Here is a 17,483-nt window from a genome sequence, read left to right as displayed (position 1 = left end):
GATTGCATTGGGAGTTATACCTGATGTAAATGATGAGTTGATGGGTGCTGACGAGTTGATGGGTGCAGCACAGCAACATGGCACAAGTATACATATGTAACAAACCTGCACGTTATGCACATGTACCCTAGAATTTAAAGTATAATAATAATAATAATAATAATAATAAAGAAAGCGGTCCTAGAAATCAGGCTCTAACGTGGGATTTTGAAGCTAGATCACCTGCCAGCCAGTTGCCAGTAAGCACTTCATCCCTGGTGAGTATTCAGAGCACTTGTCAAGCTGCACGATGTGAATACTAATTTGAATCCACTCATGCTAAGCTGTGTCCCAACCTAGTTAGCTGTATTTAAAATAAATAAATAAACCACAGGACTTGATACATGTACTTTATTGCACTGAGTTTTTCTTGCTATAGCTTGGACAAGACTGCCACCTCCTGGAAGAGCTGATGAATACTGGGGACTGAGGTGCAATTGGGGAATCGGTACTATGAAATTGCCTGCGTCTCAGCAGCAACTCTCTCTCTCTCCGTGAAGTTAAACCAACTCCTAACCTTTCTCAACCTCTGTGAGCAGCTTTTTGCACGGAACCAAGACTTCAAAGAACTTGCGCATCACAATCTTTTTACGTGAAAATTTAAATACAAGTTAACATTTGTGAAGCGTTATGTGCCAAATGCTTTAATTCTTAAGGTTCACAACAGTCTTATGAGGTAGGAACTATCAAGCAGATCCACACTGCGAATGGGGAAATTAAGTTTCAGGGAACTTAAAGCGACGGCTCTCAGGCGGAATCGCCACTTGGAGTCGGAACTCAACTACCGAGAGCGCAAGCTCCGTAACTACGTAACCGCCTTGGGCATGCGCAGAAAAACACTGACGTACCTTCCCTAGGAGCGGCAAGCAGGTGGGTGTGGCGGGGCCTCTGCAATCCCAGCATTCCCTTCGTGCCGCCATCAATATGGCGGCGCCCATCTTTCGGTCCTTTTCCTGGGGCCGTTGGTCTGGTACCCTAAATCTCTCAGTATTCTTGCCCTTGGGGCTGCGTAAGGCCCACTCGGGCCCTCAGGGGTTACTGGCAGCGCAGAAGGCTCGAGGTCTGTTCAAGGACTTCTTCCCGGAGACGGGGACGAAAATAGAACTCCCAGAGCTCTTCGACCGTGGCACGGCGAGTTTTCCCCAAACCATTTACTGTGGCTTCGACCCCACGGCAGACTCGCTTCATGTGGGCCATCTTCTTGCGCTGCTGGGCCTGTTTCATTTGCAGCGAGCGGGCCACAACGTGATCGCGCTGGTGGGAGGCGCCACCGCGCGCCTGGGAGACCCGAGCGGCCGTACCAAGGAACGCGAGGCGCTGGAGACAGAGCGCGTGCGAGCCAACGCGCGCGCCCTGCGCCTAGGGCTTGAGGCTCTGGCGGCTAATCACCAGCAGCTTTTCACTGATGGGCGCTCCTGGGGCAGCTTCACTGTGCTGGACAACTCGGCCTGGTACCAGAAGCAGCACCTGGTGGACTTTCTGGCGGCAGTTGGGGGTCACTTCCGCATGGGGACGCTGCTGAGCCGGCAGAGCGTGCAGCTGCGGCTCAAGAGCGCGGAGGGCATGAGCTTGGCCGAATTCTTTTACCAGGTGCTCCAGGCCTATGACTTCTATTACCTCTTCCAGCGTTATGGATGCAGGGTCCAGCTGGGCGGATCTGATCAACTAGGCAACATTATGTCCGGATATGAGTTCATCAACAAGTAAGTGCCTTTAGACCCTGGGGAAATCCTGGGACCAAATAATTTACACACTAGTAGCCTGTGATTTACTCTTAGGATTGTAGGTTGCTGCCCTTCGTTCCAGCTCTTGTTGGTTTTATCCCCATTAAGGGTCTATAATGGCGTTAATAACACTGGCTAATAAGAACTAAAGGGCTGAATTAAGGGTATTAAGAGTAAACGGTGTATTCTAAAAATTAGCTGGGCGTGGTGATGCACGCCTGTAATCCCAGCTCTTCGGGAGGCTGAGGCAGGAGAATGGCTTGAACCCGGGAGGCGAAGGTTAGCAGTGAGCCGAGATAGCGCCACTACACTCCAGCCTGGGCAACAGAGGGAGACTCCATCTAAAAAAAAAAAAAAAAAGAAACCGTGTATTCTAGAGCTCTGCAGGAAACAGACCACTAGTGAAGATTTGGTCGGTCTGTTTTGGTTCCTGTAAGTCGTCCTTTCTAATTAGAGAAACTGCTTTTGTGTGTTTATACTAGAACATGACTGGACCTCCTTGAGTAGCTAGCCTCTGCTTTAGCTCTGCACCCTCCATGGAACTAGTGTTAGTCCTTGGTTGGTATCTAAAAAAGTTTTTTCAACTCCAAATAACTGACAAGTAATGCGGGTCTAATAGCATTTTCTTGAGAGAGGTGAAGGATAGGGCTAGCTCATGTGCTACAGAGTAAAACACATGTTTAAAAGGCATTTAGAACATTTCCTTTAGTGTCTCTTCCTGACACCCCTTCACCCAGTTTTCTCCTTCCCACTCAGCCTTTCAAAATCTCTAGTCCATTGTTAAGTAGCACTTCCCCTTGGCCTGCCTAGAAACTGCCTGGAACCACTCATGAGATTCAGAATGAATAGGGTGAGTACTGTAACAGTACATAAGAGGGACAAGAATTCAGATTTAGGAGGTCAAGGAAGTTTTCCTGGAGCAAGTAACCAGAAAGAAATCTGGAAGGTGAACAGTAGAACCTACCACGACTTTGCTTGAGGCACATAATCAAATTGTTCTTTATGCATAGGTTGACTGGAGAAGATGTATTTGGAATCACCGTTCCTCTAATTACAAGTACAACTGGAGCAAAGCTGGGAAAGTCTGCTGGCAACGCTGTTTGGCTAAACAGAGATAAGACATCTCCATTTGAATTGTATCAATTCTTTGTCAGGCAACCAGACGATTCAGTGGAAAGGTGAGTTCTGAATAATGGGCTCAGAAAAATTGACACCATAAACTCATGATATAATTTTAGCCATTGAATCTATGTACACTTTATAGTTTTTTTGTTTTTAACTTAGTTGCTGTCTGCACATAAACCATTACATCATAGAAGACTAATTTTTACTGTGTTCTAAAGTTAAACACTTTGTTGGTTAAAGCAGAAAAACCACAGTGGATGGCTAGAAAATGTAGAGCCAACTTTTTGATCTATATCTAGCAAGTTCTTAGGATTTTATCACCTGCATATTCTAGTTTTTTCACTCCTTTCATCTTAAACTTGACTACCCTTATTTTTCCTTTGTCTTCTCTCACAAATATGACTTTAAAGATTCTCTTAAGAAATGATTTTCTCCTTAAATTAAATTGCCTTAAACTCTTGGGAGAATATGAATTAATGAGAAACAAACATACCTACAACAAAAAGTGAAAAAAATATTTTGATACTCTGTAACATCAAAGTAATCTAGGAATAATTCTTTAAGACTTAATAATAAATGACTTTCCTGCAAAATATTAAAAGATGCTATTGAGCAAAATAAAGACCTACATAAATGAAGAGTTAGACCATATTGATAGTACAAAAATATATCAGTTCTTTTTTGTTTTTTTTTGAAACAGAATCTCACTCCCATTGCCCAGGCTGGAGTGTAATGGCACAATCTTGGCTCACTGTAGCCTGGAATTCCCAGGCACAGGTGCACACCACTATGCCCAGCTAATTTTGTATTTTTTTTTTTTAGTAGAGGTGGGGTTTCACCATGTTGCCCAGGCTGGTCTCAAACTCCTAGACTCAAGCGATCAACCTGCCTCGGACTCCCAAAGTGCTGGGCTTACAGGCATGAGCCCCCACACCCGGCCAAGATACCAGTTCTGGATTTGATCCACATTTAGTACAGCACCAACCATATCTAAACCGGCTTTTTGTGGAACTTGACAAGCTCATTGTAAGATTGACATAGAAATAAAAAGGGCTAAGATTGGCCAAGATGTTTTTGAAGAACAGCGTGGAAGATTATCATGCCTTATTATAAAATTTCAGTAATTACGGTTTTTTCCTCTTTAGATTTAGTCCTAGAATGTTTGACGATATAGTCCTGGGGTTTTGATGTATTGAGAATTGATAATCTTTTTTTTTTTTTTTGAGACAGTGTCTCGTTTTGTTGCCCAGGCTGGAGTGTCCTCCACTTCCTGGGTTCAAGCGATTCTCCTGAGTAGCTGGGACTACAGGCATGTGCCACCATGCCTGGCTAATTTTTGTATTTTTGTAGAGGCAGGGTTTCGCCATGTTGGCCAGGCTGTCTTGAACTCCTGACCTCAAGTGATCCACCCTCCTCAGCCTCACAAAGTGCTGGGATTACAGGCTTGAGCTACCGCACCCAGCCTAGATAATTGATAATCTTTTTGAAAATTGCATTTTCTATCTGGTTCTGGTGTTTAGAAATACAATTACTTTATATATATTACCTTTAAATCTAGCAACTTTGCCAAACTCATTATTTCTAATAATGACCTTTAGGTTTAAAGGTACACGTTTAAAGACCAATGGCACAGATTAGAGAATCCAGACACACTCTAGCATATATGGTCTCCTTATCTCTGGCAAAGGTGGCATTGTAGTTTGGGAAGACAGTCTTCAGTGAATATTGCTCCATTAGTTAGATATCTTTGTGGGTGAAAAAAATGAAACTTAACCTTACATAGTACACAAAAGTCAATTCCAGGTAGGTTATAGACCTAAATCTATATCAAAAGACAAAACAATAAAGCTTTTAGATAAATAGGAAAATGCCTTTATGACTTTAAGATAGAGAAAGATTCTTAAACAGGACACAAAAGGAAGAGATAGATAAGTTAGACTAAATTAAAAATAAGATCTGTTCATCATAAGTCACTGTTAAGAGTGGGAAAAGATTGCTATTTTCAGTACATGTATCTAAATGATAAAGGGCTTGTATTCAAATTAATATAAAGAATTTCTTATTTCACATTGCATGTCTGTATCAAAACATCTCATGTACCCCATAAGTATATACACCCGTATACCCACAAAAAATTGTTTAAATAATTTCAAAAATTAAAAATGAAAAAACTATGTAAATACTATATTAAACATAGTTATCTTAATGTTAAAAACAGAAATTTCTCTAAGCCAGTGAGAAAAAGACAACCCAGCAGAACAAGGGAAACAGATTTGAACAGGTACTTCACAAAGATCCTGTCCAAAGGCCAAAAACATATGAAAAGGTGCTTAGCCTTCATACTGAGAAGAAAAAATACAAGATAAAGGGCACAACGAGATACCATTATGCACCCTCCAGAATGGCTAAACAAAAGAGCTGGCAGAACCAAGTGCTGACAAGACTGTTCCAAGGTGGTGGAAGAATAAACGTATAGAACCACTTTGGGAAAACATTTGGCAGTACCTACTAAAGCTAAATGTGCACATAACCTGTGATCCAGCAGTTCCTCTTCTGGGCATATACCCAACAGAAATTAATGCACATATGCACCAACAGTGGTATATGAGGCTATTCAGAGCAGCATTAATAGCAATTGTCTAAAAATAGAAACAGCACAAAAGTTCACAGAAAAACACGTTGTAGGATAATCATAGCATGGAATGCTGTACATGCAGAATCATGGATGACTCGCCTAAACATATCAACGTGCCAGAAAATAAATTCTGTATGATTCCTTTTATATAAAATCCTACAGACAGGCAAAATTAAGTGATGCTCTTAAGGGAGGCATACTGAGATGTTAAAAGTATCAGGAAAGACAAGGAAGTGATTACTATCAAAGGCAAAATAGTGATTAACTTGGAGGGGTGTGTGATATATTTGCGCATTCTTGGGTAAGGGCAATACTGTATTTCTTTTCTTTTCTTTTCTTTTTTTGAGATGGAGTCTCACCTCTGTCACCAGGCTGGAGTGCAGTGGCGCAATCTCGGCTCACTGCAACCTCCACGTCCCGGATTCAAGTGATTCTCCTGCCTCAGCCTTCTGAGTAGCTGGGACTTTTTTTGTATTTTTTAATAGAGATGGGGTTTCACCATGTTGTCCAGGCTGGTCTCAATCTCCTGACCTCGTGATCCACCCACCTCGGCCTCCCAAAGTGCTGGGATTACAGGCATGAGCCACCGCGCCCAGCCCAATGTTGTATTTAGTGACCATGCTAATGGTTACGTAGATGTTTTATGATTCATTAAGCTGTATCTTTGCGAATAATGTACTTTTTTCTGTGTGTTAGGTATTTCACCAGAGAAAAAGTTTAAAAAGAGAATACATATAGGATGATATTAATAGTCATATATCACTTAACAACAGGGATATGTTCTGGGAAATGTGTTGTTAGGTGATTTCATCATTGCAAATATCATAGAGTGTCCCCACGCAAACACAGATAGCGTAGCCTACTACATACCTAGGCTATACAGTGTACCCTTCCTAGGGCAGAAACATGTACAGCACATGACTGTACTATTGAAGGCAATGGTAACACGAGGGTATTTGTATACGTAAACGTAGAAAAGGTACTGTAAACTATGGTATTATAATGTTATGGACCACTGGTAGACTGTACCAGTCCGTGGCCTATTGGGAACAGGGCCGCACAACAGGAGCTGAGGGGCAGGCGAGCGAGCATTTCCACCTGGGTTCCATCTCCTATCAGATTCCCTGTGGCATTAGATTCCTATAGGAGCACAAACCCTGTTGTGAACTGCGCATGCAAGAGACGAGGTTGGGCACTCCTTATGAGGATCTAACAGATGCCTGATGATCTGAAGTGAAACAGTTTCATTCTGAAACCACCTTCCCTCCCTGCCGCCCCCTGGTGCCAAAATGGTTGGGGATCGCGGATAGATGCAGTCCGTCATTGACAGGAGTATCATTATGCAGAGCATGATGATTTATATCAGTTTTTAAAATTACACAGTACTTTTTTTTATGGCCACATGCACATAAAAGTATAAAAACATGCTTGGGAAGGATGGCAATACATAAACTTAGATTTATGGTTATCTCTGGGGGCAAGGCAGGGAACGTGATTGGACTGGGGCCTTCATCTATGCCTATTTTGTTCCTTTTAAAAAGGATACATGAGGCTGGGTGTGGTGGCTCACACCCATAATCCCAACACTTTGGGAGGCTGAGACAAGAGGATCACTTGAGCCCAGGAGTTTGAGACCAGCCTGGGCAACACGGGAGACCCTGTCTTTAAAAAAAAAAATTAACAAATTAGCCAGGTGTGGTGGCACAAGCCTGTGGTCCCGGCTACTTGGGAGGCTGAGGTGGTAGAATTGGTTGAGCCCAGGGGGTTGAGGTTACAGTGAGCCGTGATCATGCCACTGCACTCCAGTCTGGGCAACAGCAAGACCCCCCATCTCAAAAAAAAAAAAAAAAGAAATTGAAAACAAAGATGCCAAAATAGTAACACCTTAAATCTGGGTGATGTGTGCATGGGACTTACTATGTTCAGTATGTTTCTGTATGTTTGTTTCATATTTTAAAATAAGCAGGATAACTTTAAAGGGAAAAGGAGCTGGACATACAAATTAGGTATGTTGATGTAAGTGTAACTCTTTATTTTTTGTCCCAAAGGTACCTGAAGCTGTTCACTTTCCTGCCCCTTCCAGAGATTGATCATATCATGCAGCTGCATGTCAAAGAGCCAGAAAGGCGGGGTGCTCAGAAACGACTGGCAGCAGAAGTAACAAAGCTTGTTCATGGACGAGAAGGATTGGATTCTGCTAAAAGGTAGTCGTTTAATATAATTAACACCTGATAGTTATTTAGTGGATGGACATGAGAAAAGTAGGGGGTATGCTGTTTTAGGGTTATCTTGTCGTTTATTACAAGGACTGTCAGTATTTGACTTAGCAATTTAAAATAGCCCCTGTTTATTGGAAAGAAGGATTATCTTGAATTAAGTTCATGAATTTTACCAGATAGATGTTTAAAAAACTTTTAGTCTAGGCCGGGCACAGTGGCTCACGCCTGTAATCCCAGCACATCGGGAGGCCAAGGTGGGCGGATCATGAGGTCAGGAGTTCGAGACCAGCCTGACCAACATGGTGAAACCCCATCTCTACTAAAAATACAAAAATTTGCTAGGCGTGGTGGCACACACCTGTAATCCCAGCTACTCAGGAGGCTGAGGCAGGAGAATCGCTTGAACCCAGGAGGCGGAGGTTGCAGTGAGCCGAGATCACACCATTGCAATCCAGCCAGAGCAACAGAGCAAGACTCCATCTCAAAAAAAAAAAACTTTTAGTCTAGAACTTGGACACTCTATAATTGGTTAATGGGTATTAGAACATGTATTTGAATAAACATTTATATAATGTGGCTCTTAAAATGTGTTTTTCAGGTGTACACAAGCCCTTTATCACAGTAGCATAGATGCACTGGAGGTCATGTCTGATCAGGAGTTAAAAGAGTTGTTTAAAGAAGCTCCGTTTTCTGAATTTTTTCTCGATCCTGGAACAAGTGTCCTAGATACCTGCCGCAAAGCAAATGCCATTCCAGATGGTCCCCGAGGGTAAGATTATTTAACTTTTAGATTTACAGTTAATTCACCATTAAATGTTACAGTTCACAAGGCCAGGAGCAGTGGCTCACGCCTGTAATCCCAGCACTTTGGGAGGCCAGAGCAGGTGGATCACAAGGTCAGGAGATGGATACCATCCTGGCTAACACGGTGAAACCCCGTCTCTACTAAAAATACAAAAAATTAGCCGGGCGTGGTGGCAGGCGCCTGTAGTCCCAGCTACTTGGGAGGCTGAGGCAGGAGAATGGTGTCAACTTGGGAGGCGGAGCTTGCAGTGAGCAGAGATCCCACCACTGCACTCCAGCCTGGGTGACAGAGCGAGACTCCGTCTCAAACAATAAATAAATAAATAAAATGTTACAGTTCACAGCATGTGTTTCCAGAGAGGGTGTTTTCCTGACAATGCTTTAGTGGCATCTCTTCCTTAGAAAAGTTAGTTTAGTCCAAGAATAAAGTATAGCCTGAAGTACTTATTTTTGAAAATACCTTACATTTTCTATAATAGTACAATACTCATATACTGTCTCTTACTACATCTAACCCAGTCTTTCCTTCAACACTGGAAAAGTGCATTTGAGGGACATGTTGTTCAGTAAATATACTGGCATCAGTGTACGGCTTAGGGATATGGTCACAATTTTAGAGGGACGCAGAAACAGAGGCCCTGTGTAACAGATTCACCCAGCCCCTCTCATAGTCTGTATCCTCTTTATATTCAGGGATGGGAAAGGTTACCTATCGATAGTATTATCTGAATTTCTGAAAATGAAATGAGCATATAATGGCCAAAACCGCAAGTACTTTTGCACTGACCTACTAACGTCATAAGACTATTATTGTAAACTATATAATAATCCCCTTGAGAATTGCATTTTCTATTCAGGAATTGAGTAGAATATTTTAATTCCTCAGTTATGAGGTATTAAGGAATAAGGTGTTTCACAAAAAATAATTCAGCATATAATTGATGCTTGTCCATTTTTAAATGAGCAGTGACATGGAAGGGAAAGTATTGGGTAGCCAGAAGGCCCCCGGGTGCCTCTTTTACAGGAATTCACACATAAGTCAAATGCTTATCAGCCATCTCATGGCCGTGATTATGAATGACATTTGTTATAGCTGCTGTTCTTTCAATTGTCTTGGATTGTTTGCCTCTGTCCTAAAGAGTCCTAGATTATTCTGCCTGGAGAAAGCACCCATTGTATCTCCCTGTGCATCACCTACCGCTCCACCTTAGTGATTCCCTCATCTGCTGGTTTAATACACAGTGAATTTGAGGCTGGTGTCACATACTTCCCTAGAGTACGTCACTGAGACAAATAATTTTCCTCACTATGGAAGCAGATTTTGTTTTCTTCTCAGCGTTACTATGGTGTGTTCACTAATACTGGAAGCTTTACCACTACTGAAGATGACACCACATCTGATTTAGCCAGGGCTAATTAAATAAAACATAGAACATGATCTGGAAACCAGCAGACAACGTAAAATAATACTTTCTAAAAAAAAGGAATCTGCCTTAAGTAGAAAATCTTTTACTGATGAGTTTTATAAAACCATGTCCATGGCCAGGTATGGTGGCTCACACCTGTAATCCCAGCACTTTGGAAGGCCGGGGATGAGAGGATTGCTTGGGGCCAGGAATTTGAGATCCGTGTGGTCAAGAATGTAGTGAGACTCCGTCTCTACCCCCCAAAAAAAAGGTATAAAAATATTTTTAAAACTATGTCAGTAGTTGTTTCTTAATTTTATTTGGTAACACATTCAGATGAGAGAAAACCACCATTTATCTTTATTAAGGACTTCCAAGATCTAGCCATGCTGTAGCCCTGACTTCACCCTGACTTGACTTCGCCCTGACTTCACAGATCTCACCTCTTTCTAGCTGCTCCCGTTTCCTGACGATTGTCAAGGTAGCTTCACTCCCAGTTTAAGTATCTGTTTTTTCAGTGAAATGTTCAGCCCTCACCTACCCAGTGTGCTCCTAGAACAACTTCTCCTAGGTCTTTTTTGTTTTTTTCTTGAGACAGAGTCTCGCTCTGTTGCCCAGGCCGGAGTGCAGTGGCGCGATCTCAGCTCACTGCAACCTCTGCCTCCTGGGTTCAAGCAGTTCTGCCTCAGCCTCCCGAGTAGCTGGGATTACAGGCGCCCGCCACCACACCCGGCTAATTTTTTTTGTATTTTCTAGTAGAGACGGGGTTTCACCATGTTAGGCAGGATGGTCTTGATCTCCTGACCTTGTGATCTGCACGCCTCGGCCTGTCAAAGTGCTAAGATTACAGGCGTGAGCCACCGTGCCCAGCTTCTCCTAGGTCAGCATTAATCACAGTGTGTTGTCATTGTTCATTTGTCTTTATCTCTCTGCTAGATTGCAGTACCATTTATATTTAGCACATAGAGCTCTGTAAATGTTTAGTGAATTAGTTGGATGATAAATAACTCCAGTGAAATTTATTTAACTTTATATATGCCATCAAAAATTTTGGTTAGTAATCTGATGTATTAGATCAGCTATGGATCTCCAATTTCTGAAACCAACCAATTTCATTTTTAAGAAAATTTTTCATTTTAACAATTTGCTATTTGCATAGTCTCAATTTGCAAGGACTTTCCAGCTTCATAAGCAAATTTCCTAAAGATTTCTGTAGCTAACACTGTAGTTGTGACTTGTGTCTCATGGATAGTTTACTGAAAGCAACAGTAGCTAACACTGTAGTTGTGACTTGTGTCTCATGGATAGTTTACTGAAAGCAACATTGTTCTCTTTTATTTTTGGAAGTTTCTTTTCTGTGATTTTTTTTTTCCCCCAAGGTGGTGGGGGGGAATTCTCCATTATTCCTATTCACTTCGTTTTTAAAGCCACTACCAACTGAATAGTTAGCAAAAGCAGTGAGATATGCCAGCTCTTTTTCTCCGCTAAACAAGAAATTTACCTTTATGCCTTGCATCTCAGATGCATAGGCATAAATTCCGGCCAGGCGCAGTAGTTCACACCTGTATTCCCAGCACTTTAGGAGGCCAAAGCAGGTGGATCACCTGAAGTCAGGAGTTTGAGACCAGCCTGGCCAACATGGCGAAACCCGTCTCTACTAAAAATACAAAATTAGCCAGGTGTGGTGGCGTGCACCTGTAATCCCAACTACTCTGGAGGCTGAGGCAGAAGAATCACTTAGAACGCAGGAGGCGGAGGTTGCAGTGAGCTGAGATCACGCCAGCCTGGGCTACAGAGCAAGACTGTGTCTCAAAAAGAAACAAAAAACAAAGAGCATTAAAGGGAGGCAGAATCTATTAATAATAGAGCAAACATGAAGGTAACAGTCCAGGGCCACATGTTCTCAACTGGAGGGCCTCTGAAATCTAAGTGAACAGTCTGTTTTGGGGGACAGATCAACAGTGATTGGATCTCTCTACTTACTAAACGTTTCTGTTTTTTAGGTATCGAATGATAACAGAAGGCGGAGTCAGCATCAATCACCGACAAGTAACAAATCCTGAGAGTGTTTTAGTTGTTGGACAACATATTCTCAAGAATGGACTTTCCTTACTTAAAATAGGAAAAAGAAACTTCTACATTATAAAATGGCTTCAGTTATGATCAAAAGTCCTTCATGTTGTCCAAATAAACTTAACCATCCTTCATTCTCAAGACCTCTGAAGGGCTGGCTCCAGAACTTAGACCTTTGCTTATGCAAATCAGAAAAATAGAACGGACTAGGACTCAGTGTGAGTAACTTCATTATTTTTATGGGCTGGTTAATAAATATTTGTTTAATGATGGGATGTTTTATTTTCTGATGTGCAAACCTTGATTACCATAAAAAACCATGACTTTCAGCGTTAATCTCTTTTTAAAATTATACTTCAGAAGAGAAAGAAATGCTGGCTTTCGTATCTTATCCTTCCTGCTCTCCTTTTTGTAGTGACGAGGAACAATGAAAACGAGGTAGTGTAAGGAATTGTGAGGCAGGGTGCGGTGGCTCACACCTGTAATCCCAGCACTTTGGGAGGCCAAGCTGAGCAAATCGCTTGAGGCCAGGAGTTTGAGACCAGCCTGGCCAACAGGGTGAAACCCTGTCTCTACTGAAAATATAAAAATTAGCCAGGCATGGTGGCAGACCTGTAACTCCAGCTGCTCAAGAGGCTGAGCTGCAAGAATCACTCAAACCCAGTAGATGGAAGTTGCAGTGAGCTGAGATCACACCACTACACTCCAGCCTGGGAGACAGCATGAGTAGTGAGTGACACTCTGTCTCAAAAAAATAAAGGAATTGTAGCTGCTTCTGTATCAGATATGGAGCACCGATCTCACTGTTCTATAGTTGTTTATAAAATCAACAGAGCCTCTAGTGTCCACATTAGAAATGGAAAAACTAGTATTAAAAACTTTGATTAGAAATTTGATTTTTTTGTAGTTCAGGGAGCAAATGTCGTTCTCCCTAAAAAGGAGAAAAGTTAGATGAGGCTATGGTTGCTTTGAGAAATTACAGTAAGAAGTAGTTTCTTTACAAAGAATAGTACAAAAATCAGTATGTGACTTTTCAGAAAGTTTCTAATTCAGTTTTCTAGTTCCTTGCCTGTGTTCCAGTGTAATTCTATTCACGTTAAGCCTTGTCAGTGGATTCCTATGGTAGCAATGTTTTTTTAAATTTAGAAATTTAAATTGGTTTTAAGTTTCAACTTTTCCCCCCAAACAGATTCCAACTTGAGGTAAATTAAAAAGTTACACCCCATCATATGAGATGCAATCTCATATGCAATCATATGAGAATATCAAAAAGTATCCAGGTAAGGCAAGTTTTCAGGTCAAACTTAAAGGATTTGGAATCAAGACTGAGCTAGCTCTGCAAACATGAGGCAAATTAATTCTCCAGAACTATTTCCATATCTGAAAAATCAAGGCAGTGGCCTCCCTGTTGCCTTGAGGATCAAGTGAATCACATACGAAATGATTAATCAGATTTCTTTTGAAAACCTTACAGGCAGCAGAGCATGGCTTTAGTGTTCAAATTCTAGCCATTACTACCTGGATTACTTGGAGCAAGTCACTGTCTTCATACGCAAAAATGGAGGTGTTATAATACCTTGGTGAACTGTCAGAATCTGGTAGGAAAAAAGTCATAAAATGTTTGGTATTCTATACAGTTATGTTCCAAAATAGATTTAGGTATTAAAAAGCTCTTTCTTTTCTCTCTCCCTTTCTCTGGGAGAAAAGTTAAGAATTCATTTTTTGACAAACTTTAATGTCATTTCATACCAGCAATTTTATTTACACAGCAAGAACATACAGGTATGTTATAAATGTCAGAGATCATCTCTACATTTCAGATCTTGATTCAGTTTAAGGGCCAACAAAGGAAGGTTTTTCTCTTTCCATTAAGTTTCTTACCTCCGATTTTTGTTGTACAAAGTGTGTAGTACTAGCAAGTGCATTACCATAGCATGTCTTTAATTTTCAATTTGAAATCTGATGTGCTTGAGAAAGTGCATCAAAAGTTTTTGTTTTTGTTTTTGTTTCCCTTACAAATTCAAAAGACTAGAATAATGGTAGTCATCTGGAAAAAGTAAATCATGGATGGCTATAATTTTGAAACTGATGCTTAATGATGGCAGTGATTTTTAAGTGTGGTAACGTTTTGGGAGCATGTATCCTCTCTCAAGATGGTACTAGTAAGAGATTCAAAGTAGTACCATATCGGATCAGACTGATGATGTGGGGTTTTTTATGTTTGAGATCAGTTGGTGAGCCTGTTGTTCCTTAGTAAATTGGTGCCATAAGCTAAAGTTAACATATTCATATTTTCCCTGCCAGTAGTCCTTCATAAATATCGGGTCATAAACTGGAAAAAAAAAAAAATTATCTGCAATATAAATGTGTTGTCTATTAGAAATGGGGCTAGATGTCTTAAGGATTTCTAAGTATATCTTAAAATTTATAATGTTGTGGTTCATACCAAGAATCATCTGGGGAATTTTAACAAAATATGTATATGTTCTAAACCTCATCACTACCCCATAAATGCAGCTTAAATCTGAAGGAGTATGTGTATCTGGGTATTTTTCTTTTTTCTTTTTTGAGACGGAGTTTCGCTCTTGTTGCCAAGGCTGGAGTGCAATGGCACTATCTTAGCTCACCACAACCTCCACCTCCCGGGTTCAAGTGATTCTCCTGCCTCACCCTCCCGAGTAGCTGGGATTACAGGCATGCGCCACCATGCCCAGCTAATTTTGTATTTTTAGTAGAGACGGGGTTTCTCCGTGTTGGTCAAGCTGGTCTCCAACTCCTGACCTCAGGCGATCTGCCTGCCTCGGCCTCCCAAAGTGCTGGGATTACAGGCGTGAGCTACCACGCCCGGCCTTGGGTGTTTTTCTTTCAGCTCCTCCAGTACTTTCATACTATTCTAATACATTTTGTTGGTATGAAGCAAAAGTAGTTATTACCAGTGCATACATACAGTACATTGGTTTTAAGTTCCACCTCAAAGTGAATCTTAGAGCCTGGTTTAAGTGCTCCACTTTAGAGAGATGTACCTTAATTACTACTGTATTTGCAAATTAAGGGAAATTTAGGTCATCATTTGATTTTCTAAAACCTAAAAGGAACTGGCCATCATTACCAAGTCTTTCTAGATAATCAAGGGTAGATGGCTGTTTAATGTAGGAATTAATGTACACATTCCAGCTTTCAGGTTTAAGTATGAAGCAAAGCATATTTTAATTTGCTAGCGCAAATGGACCCAGAATTGGAAGGGCTATGTAACTACACAGTATGCACACCACATCCATGTCAGTGTCACAGATCCTCTTGTGCATTCAGCTTTCTTAAAAACACATCAAAGGCTGCAGAGAAGCTCAGAAAAACTAAATTGCAGGACAGGTGGAATACAATGACTCTATGTGAGGAACTTGCCAACTCACATCTTTCAAAGCCAGATCAGCTTATATAGTACATGCATTATAGTCATATGAAATGTTGTCTTGGTGCTTTCTTCTTGGAGGACTATGGCAGCAGCTTTGAGACTACTAACAAAGATTATTACACAGGTCATCTTATCCACAGGCAAACTGCTTTGCACAGCTAGAACATTAACAGTTCTTTTTAAGTTCAGATGAAACTGTCACAAGACAGACTTGATGTATTTTACATATACTGGGAAACTTTAGAAACAGCCATTTATTATTTGGATTAAATGTGTGATTCGTTCTGTAATATGGAATACACTTTTCAGTTTATAGCCAGTCTTCACATGAGCAGATTCATACCACTGCAATACACAGGAGTTCATAAATAAGATTCTACTCAGGTAGGCAGTAACTAGCAAGTTTTGAGTCAACAAAGTCTCAGTATTACATAGTTCTCTTCACCAAAGATGAGTCTCTCGGATTTCAGCAATAATTTGACTGGCTCCTTGTAATGCCTGCATTAAAGGAAATAAAAATTTTAAATGCTATTACAAAGTTATGAAATTAATCTGAATTATGCGGGGTGATTTTTCCAGTGTATATGTGGTAGGTTTATAACTAACCAATATCTTCTCTGGAATTTGAATCTAATCAAGTACCGGCCAGATGCGGTGGCTCACGCCTGTAATCCCAGCACTTAATCCCAGTACTCTGGGAGGCTGAGGTGGGCAGATCATGAGGTCAGGATATCAAGACCATCCTAGCTAACACGGTCTCTACTAAAAATACCAAAAAGCAGCCGGGCATGGTGGCGGGTGCCTATGGTTCCAGCTACTCTGGAGGCTGAGGCAGGAGAATGGCGTGAACCCGGGAGGCGGAGCTTGCACTGAGCTGAGATGGCACCACTGCACTCTAGCCTGGGCTACAGAGCAAGACTCCGTCTCAAAAAAAAAAGATTTTTATCAAGTATCAATAGGAAACAAGCCTAGCTAGAATATAAAGACTATATACATCCAAGAATCAAACTGCATTTAACACTATTTCTATGTTTCTATCTACTACCCAAGTATAAAAATTCCAAAGGTTCACAGTACCTTTAGCATATCAGCTGCTTCTTTCCTGCGCTGTGCCATGTCCTCAGATTCAGTCAGAAGATCATCCAATAAGGATGATTTATAAAGCTGGCCTACTAGCTCACTCTGAAGAGTGTCTTTCACATGATTAACCAAAAAATGCATTACTGCCTTTGGCACACTGCAAACAAAACCAAATTACGGAATTTTAGCCAAAATTCTACTTTTAATAATCTGGGCTTAGAAAATAACCTCATGAAATAAAGTTAAGTAAGAACACTCTACTACTTTGGATATTTCATTAATGGCGTAATCGCCCTTTATATTTTTGCTTAATTATAATTAAACATTAAGAAAAGCAGTTCTCGGCCGGGCGCAGTGGCTCATGCCTGTAATCCCAGCACTTCAGGAGGCTGAGGCAGGTGGATTGCTTGAGGCCAGGAGTTTGACACCAGCATGGCCAACATGGTGAAACCCCATCTGCACTAAAACTACAAAAATTAGCTGAGCGCGGTGGCACATGCCTGTGATCCCAGCTACTCGAGAGGCTGAGCTACTTTACCTTCTTTCCATCATCCTTAATTCAAAACTCTTCAATAGGCATTTACTCATAATAGCCAATAAGTGAAAAAAACACAAACATCAGCTGATGAATGGATAACACAGTATATCTCTATAATCTAGTATTATTCACAGATAAAAACATACATCACTTAATGACAAGGACATGCTCTGAGAAATGCATTATTAGATGATTTCATTACATGAACATCACAGAGGGTTCTTACACAAATGTAGATGGTACAGCCTACAACACACGTAAGCTATATGAGATAGCCTATTGCTCCTAGGCTACAAACATGTACAGCATGTTACTGTACTGAATAGGGAACTGTAATACAATGGGAATAATTTGTGTATCTAAACATAGAAAATGTACAGCAAAAATATGGTATTATAATCTAATGGGAACACATTCAAATATGTTGT

At 41.0% G+C, this 17,483-nt stretch overlaps 2 protein-coding genes across 9 annotated transcripts in view; one reads left to right on the top strand and one right to left on the bottom strand.

The window, feature by feature from the left end:
- Positions 1–883: 883 nt before the first annotated feature.
- On the top strand, positions 884–12,293 carry YARS2 (tyrosyl-tRNA synthetase 2). The gene is made up of 5 exons (XM_025403736.1): positions 884–1,742; positions 2,774–2,941; positions 7,572–7,727; positions 8,341–8,511; positions 11,956–12,293. The coding sequence occupies exons 1-5, from the start codon at positions 964–966 to the stop codon at positions 12,113–12,115; spliced, it is 1,434 nt and encodes a 477-aa protein (XP_025259521.1). The 5' UTR covers positions 884–963; the 3' UTR covers positions 12,116–12,293.
- A 1,468-nt stretch (positions 12,294–13,761) lies between these two features.
- Positions 13,762–17,483, bottom strand: part of DNM1L (dynamin 1 like) — a 68,492-nt gene continuing 64,770 nt past the window's right edge. For all 8 annotated transcript variants that reach the window (XM_025403728.1, XM_025403729.1, XM_025403730.1 and 5 more), the window contains 2 exons: positions 16,515–16,674; positions 13,762–15,935 (listed from right to left, as the gene is read on the bottom strand). In XM_025403728.1, coding sequence (XP_025259513.1) covers positions 15,879–15,935; positions 16,515–16,674 — 217 coding nt within the window. In that variant the 3' untranslated portion in view covers positions 13,762–15,878. The remainder of the gene's footprint in view (positions 15,936–16,514; positions 16,675–17,483) is intronic.

This window comes from Theropithecus gelada, chromosome 11 (assembly GCF_003255815.1).
Source record: "Theropithecus gelada isolate Dixy chromosome 11, Tgel_1.0, whole genome shotgun sequence".
Lineage (NCBI taxonomy): Eukaryota > Metazoa > Chordata > Mammalia > Primates > Cercopithecidae > Theropithecus > Theropithecus gelada.
Note: the sequence above shows the minus strand (reverse complement) of the source record. Positions and strands in the feature narration are given on the sequence as shown.

Bases quoted from the DNA above. Each gene is read 5' to 3' on its own strand.
- YARS2 (XM_025403736.1), top strand. From the start codon at position 964: ATGGCGGCGCCCATCTTTCGGTCCTTTTCCTGGGGCCGTTGGTCTGGT. The intron at 1,743-2,773 runs GTAAGTGCCTTT...CTTTATGCATAG, and splicing joins GGATATGAGTTCATCAACAA to GTTGACTGGAGAAGATGTAT. The intron at 7,728-8,340 runs GTAGTCGTTTAA...TGTGTTTTTCAG, and splicing joins GGATTGGATTCTGCTAAAAG to GTGTACACAAGCCCTTTATC.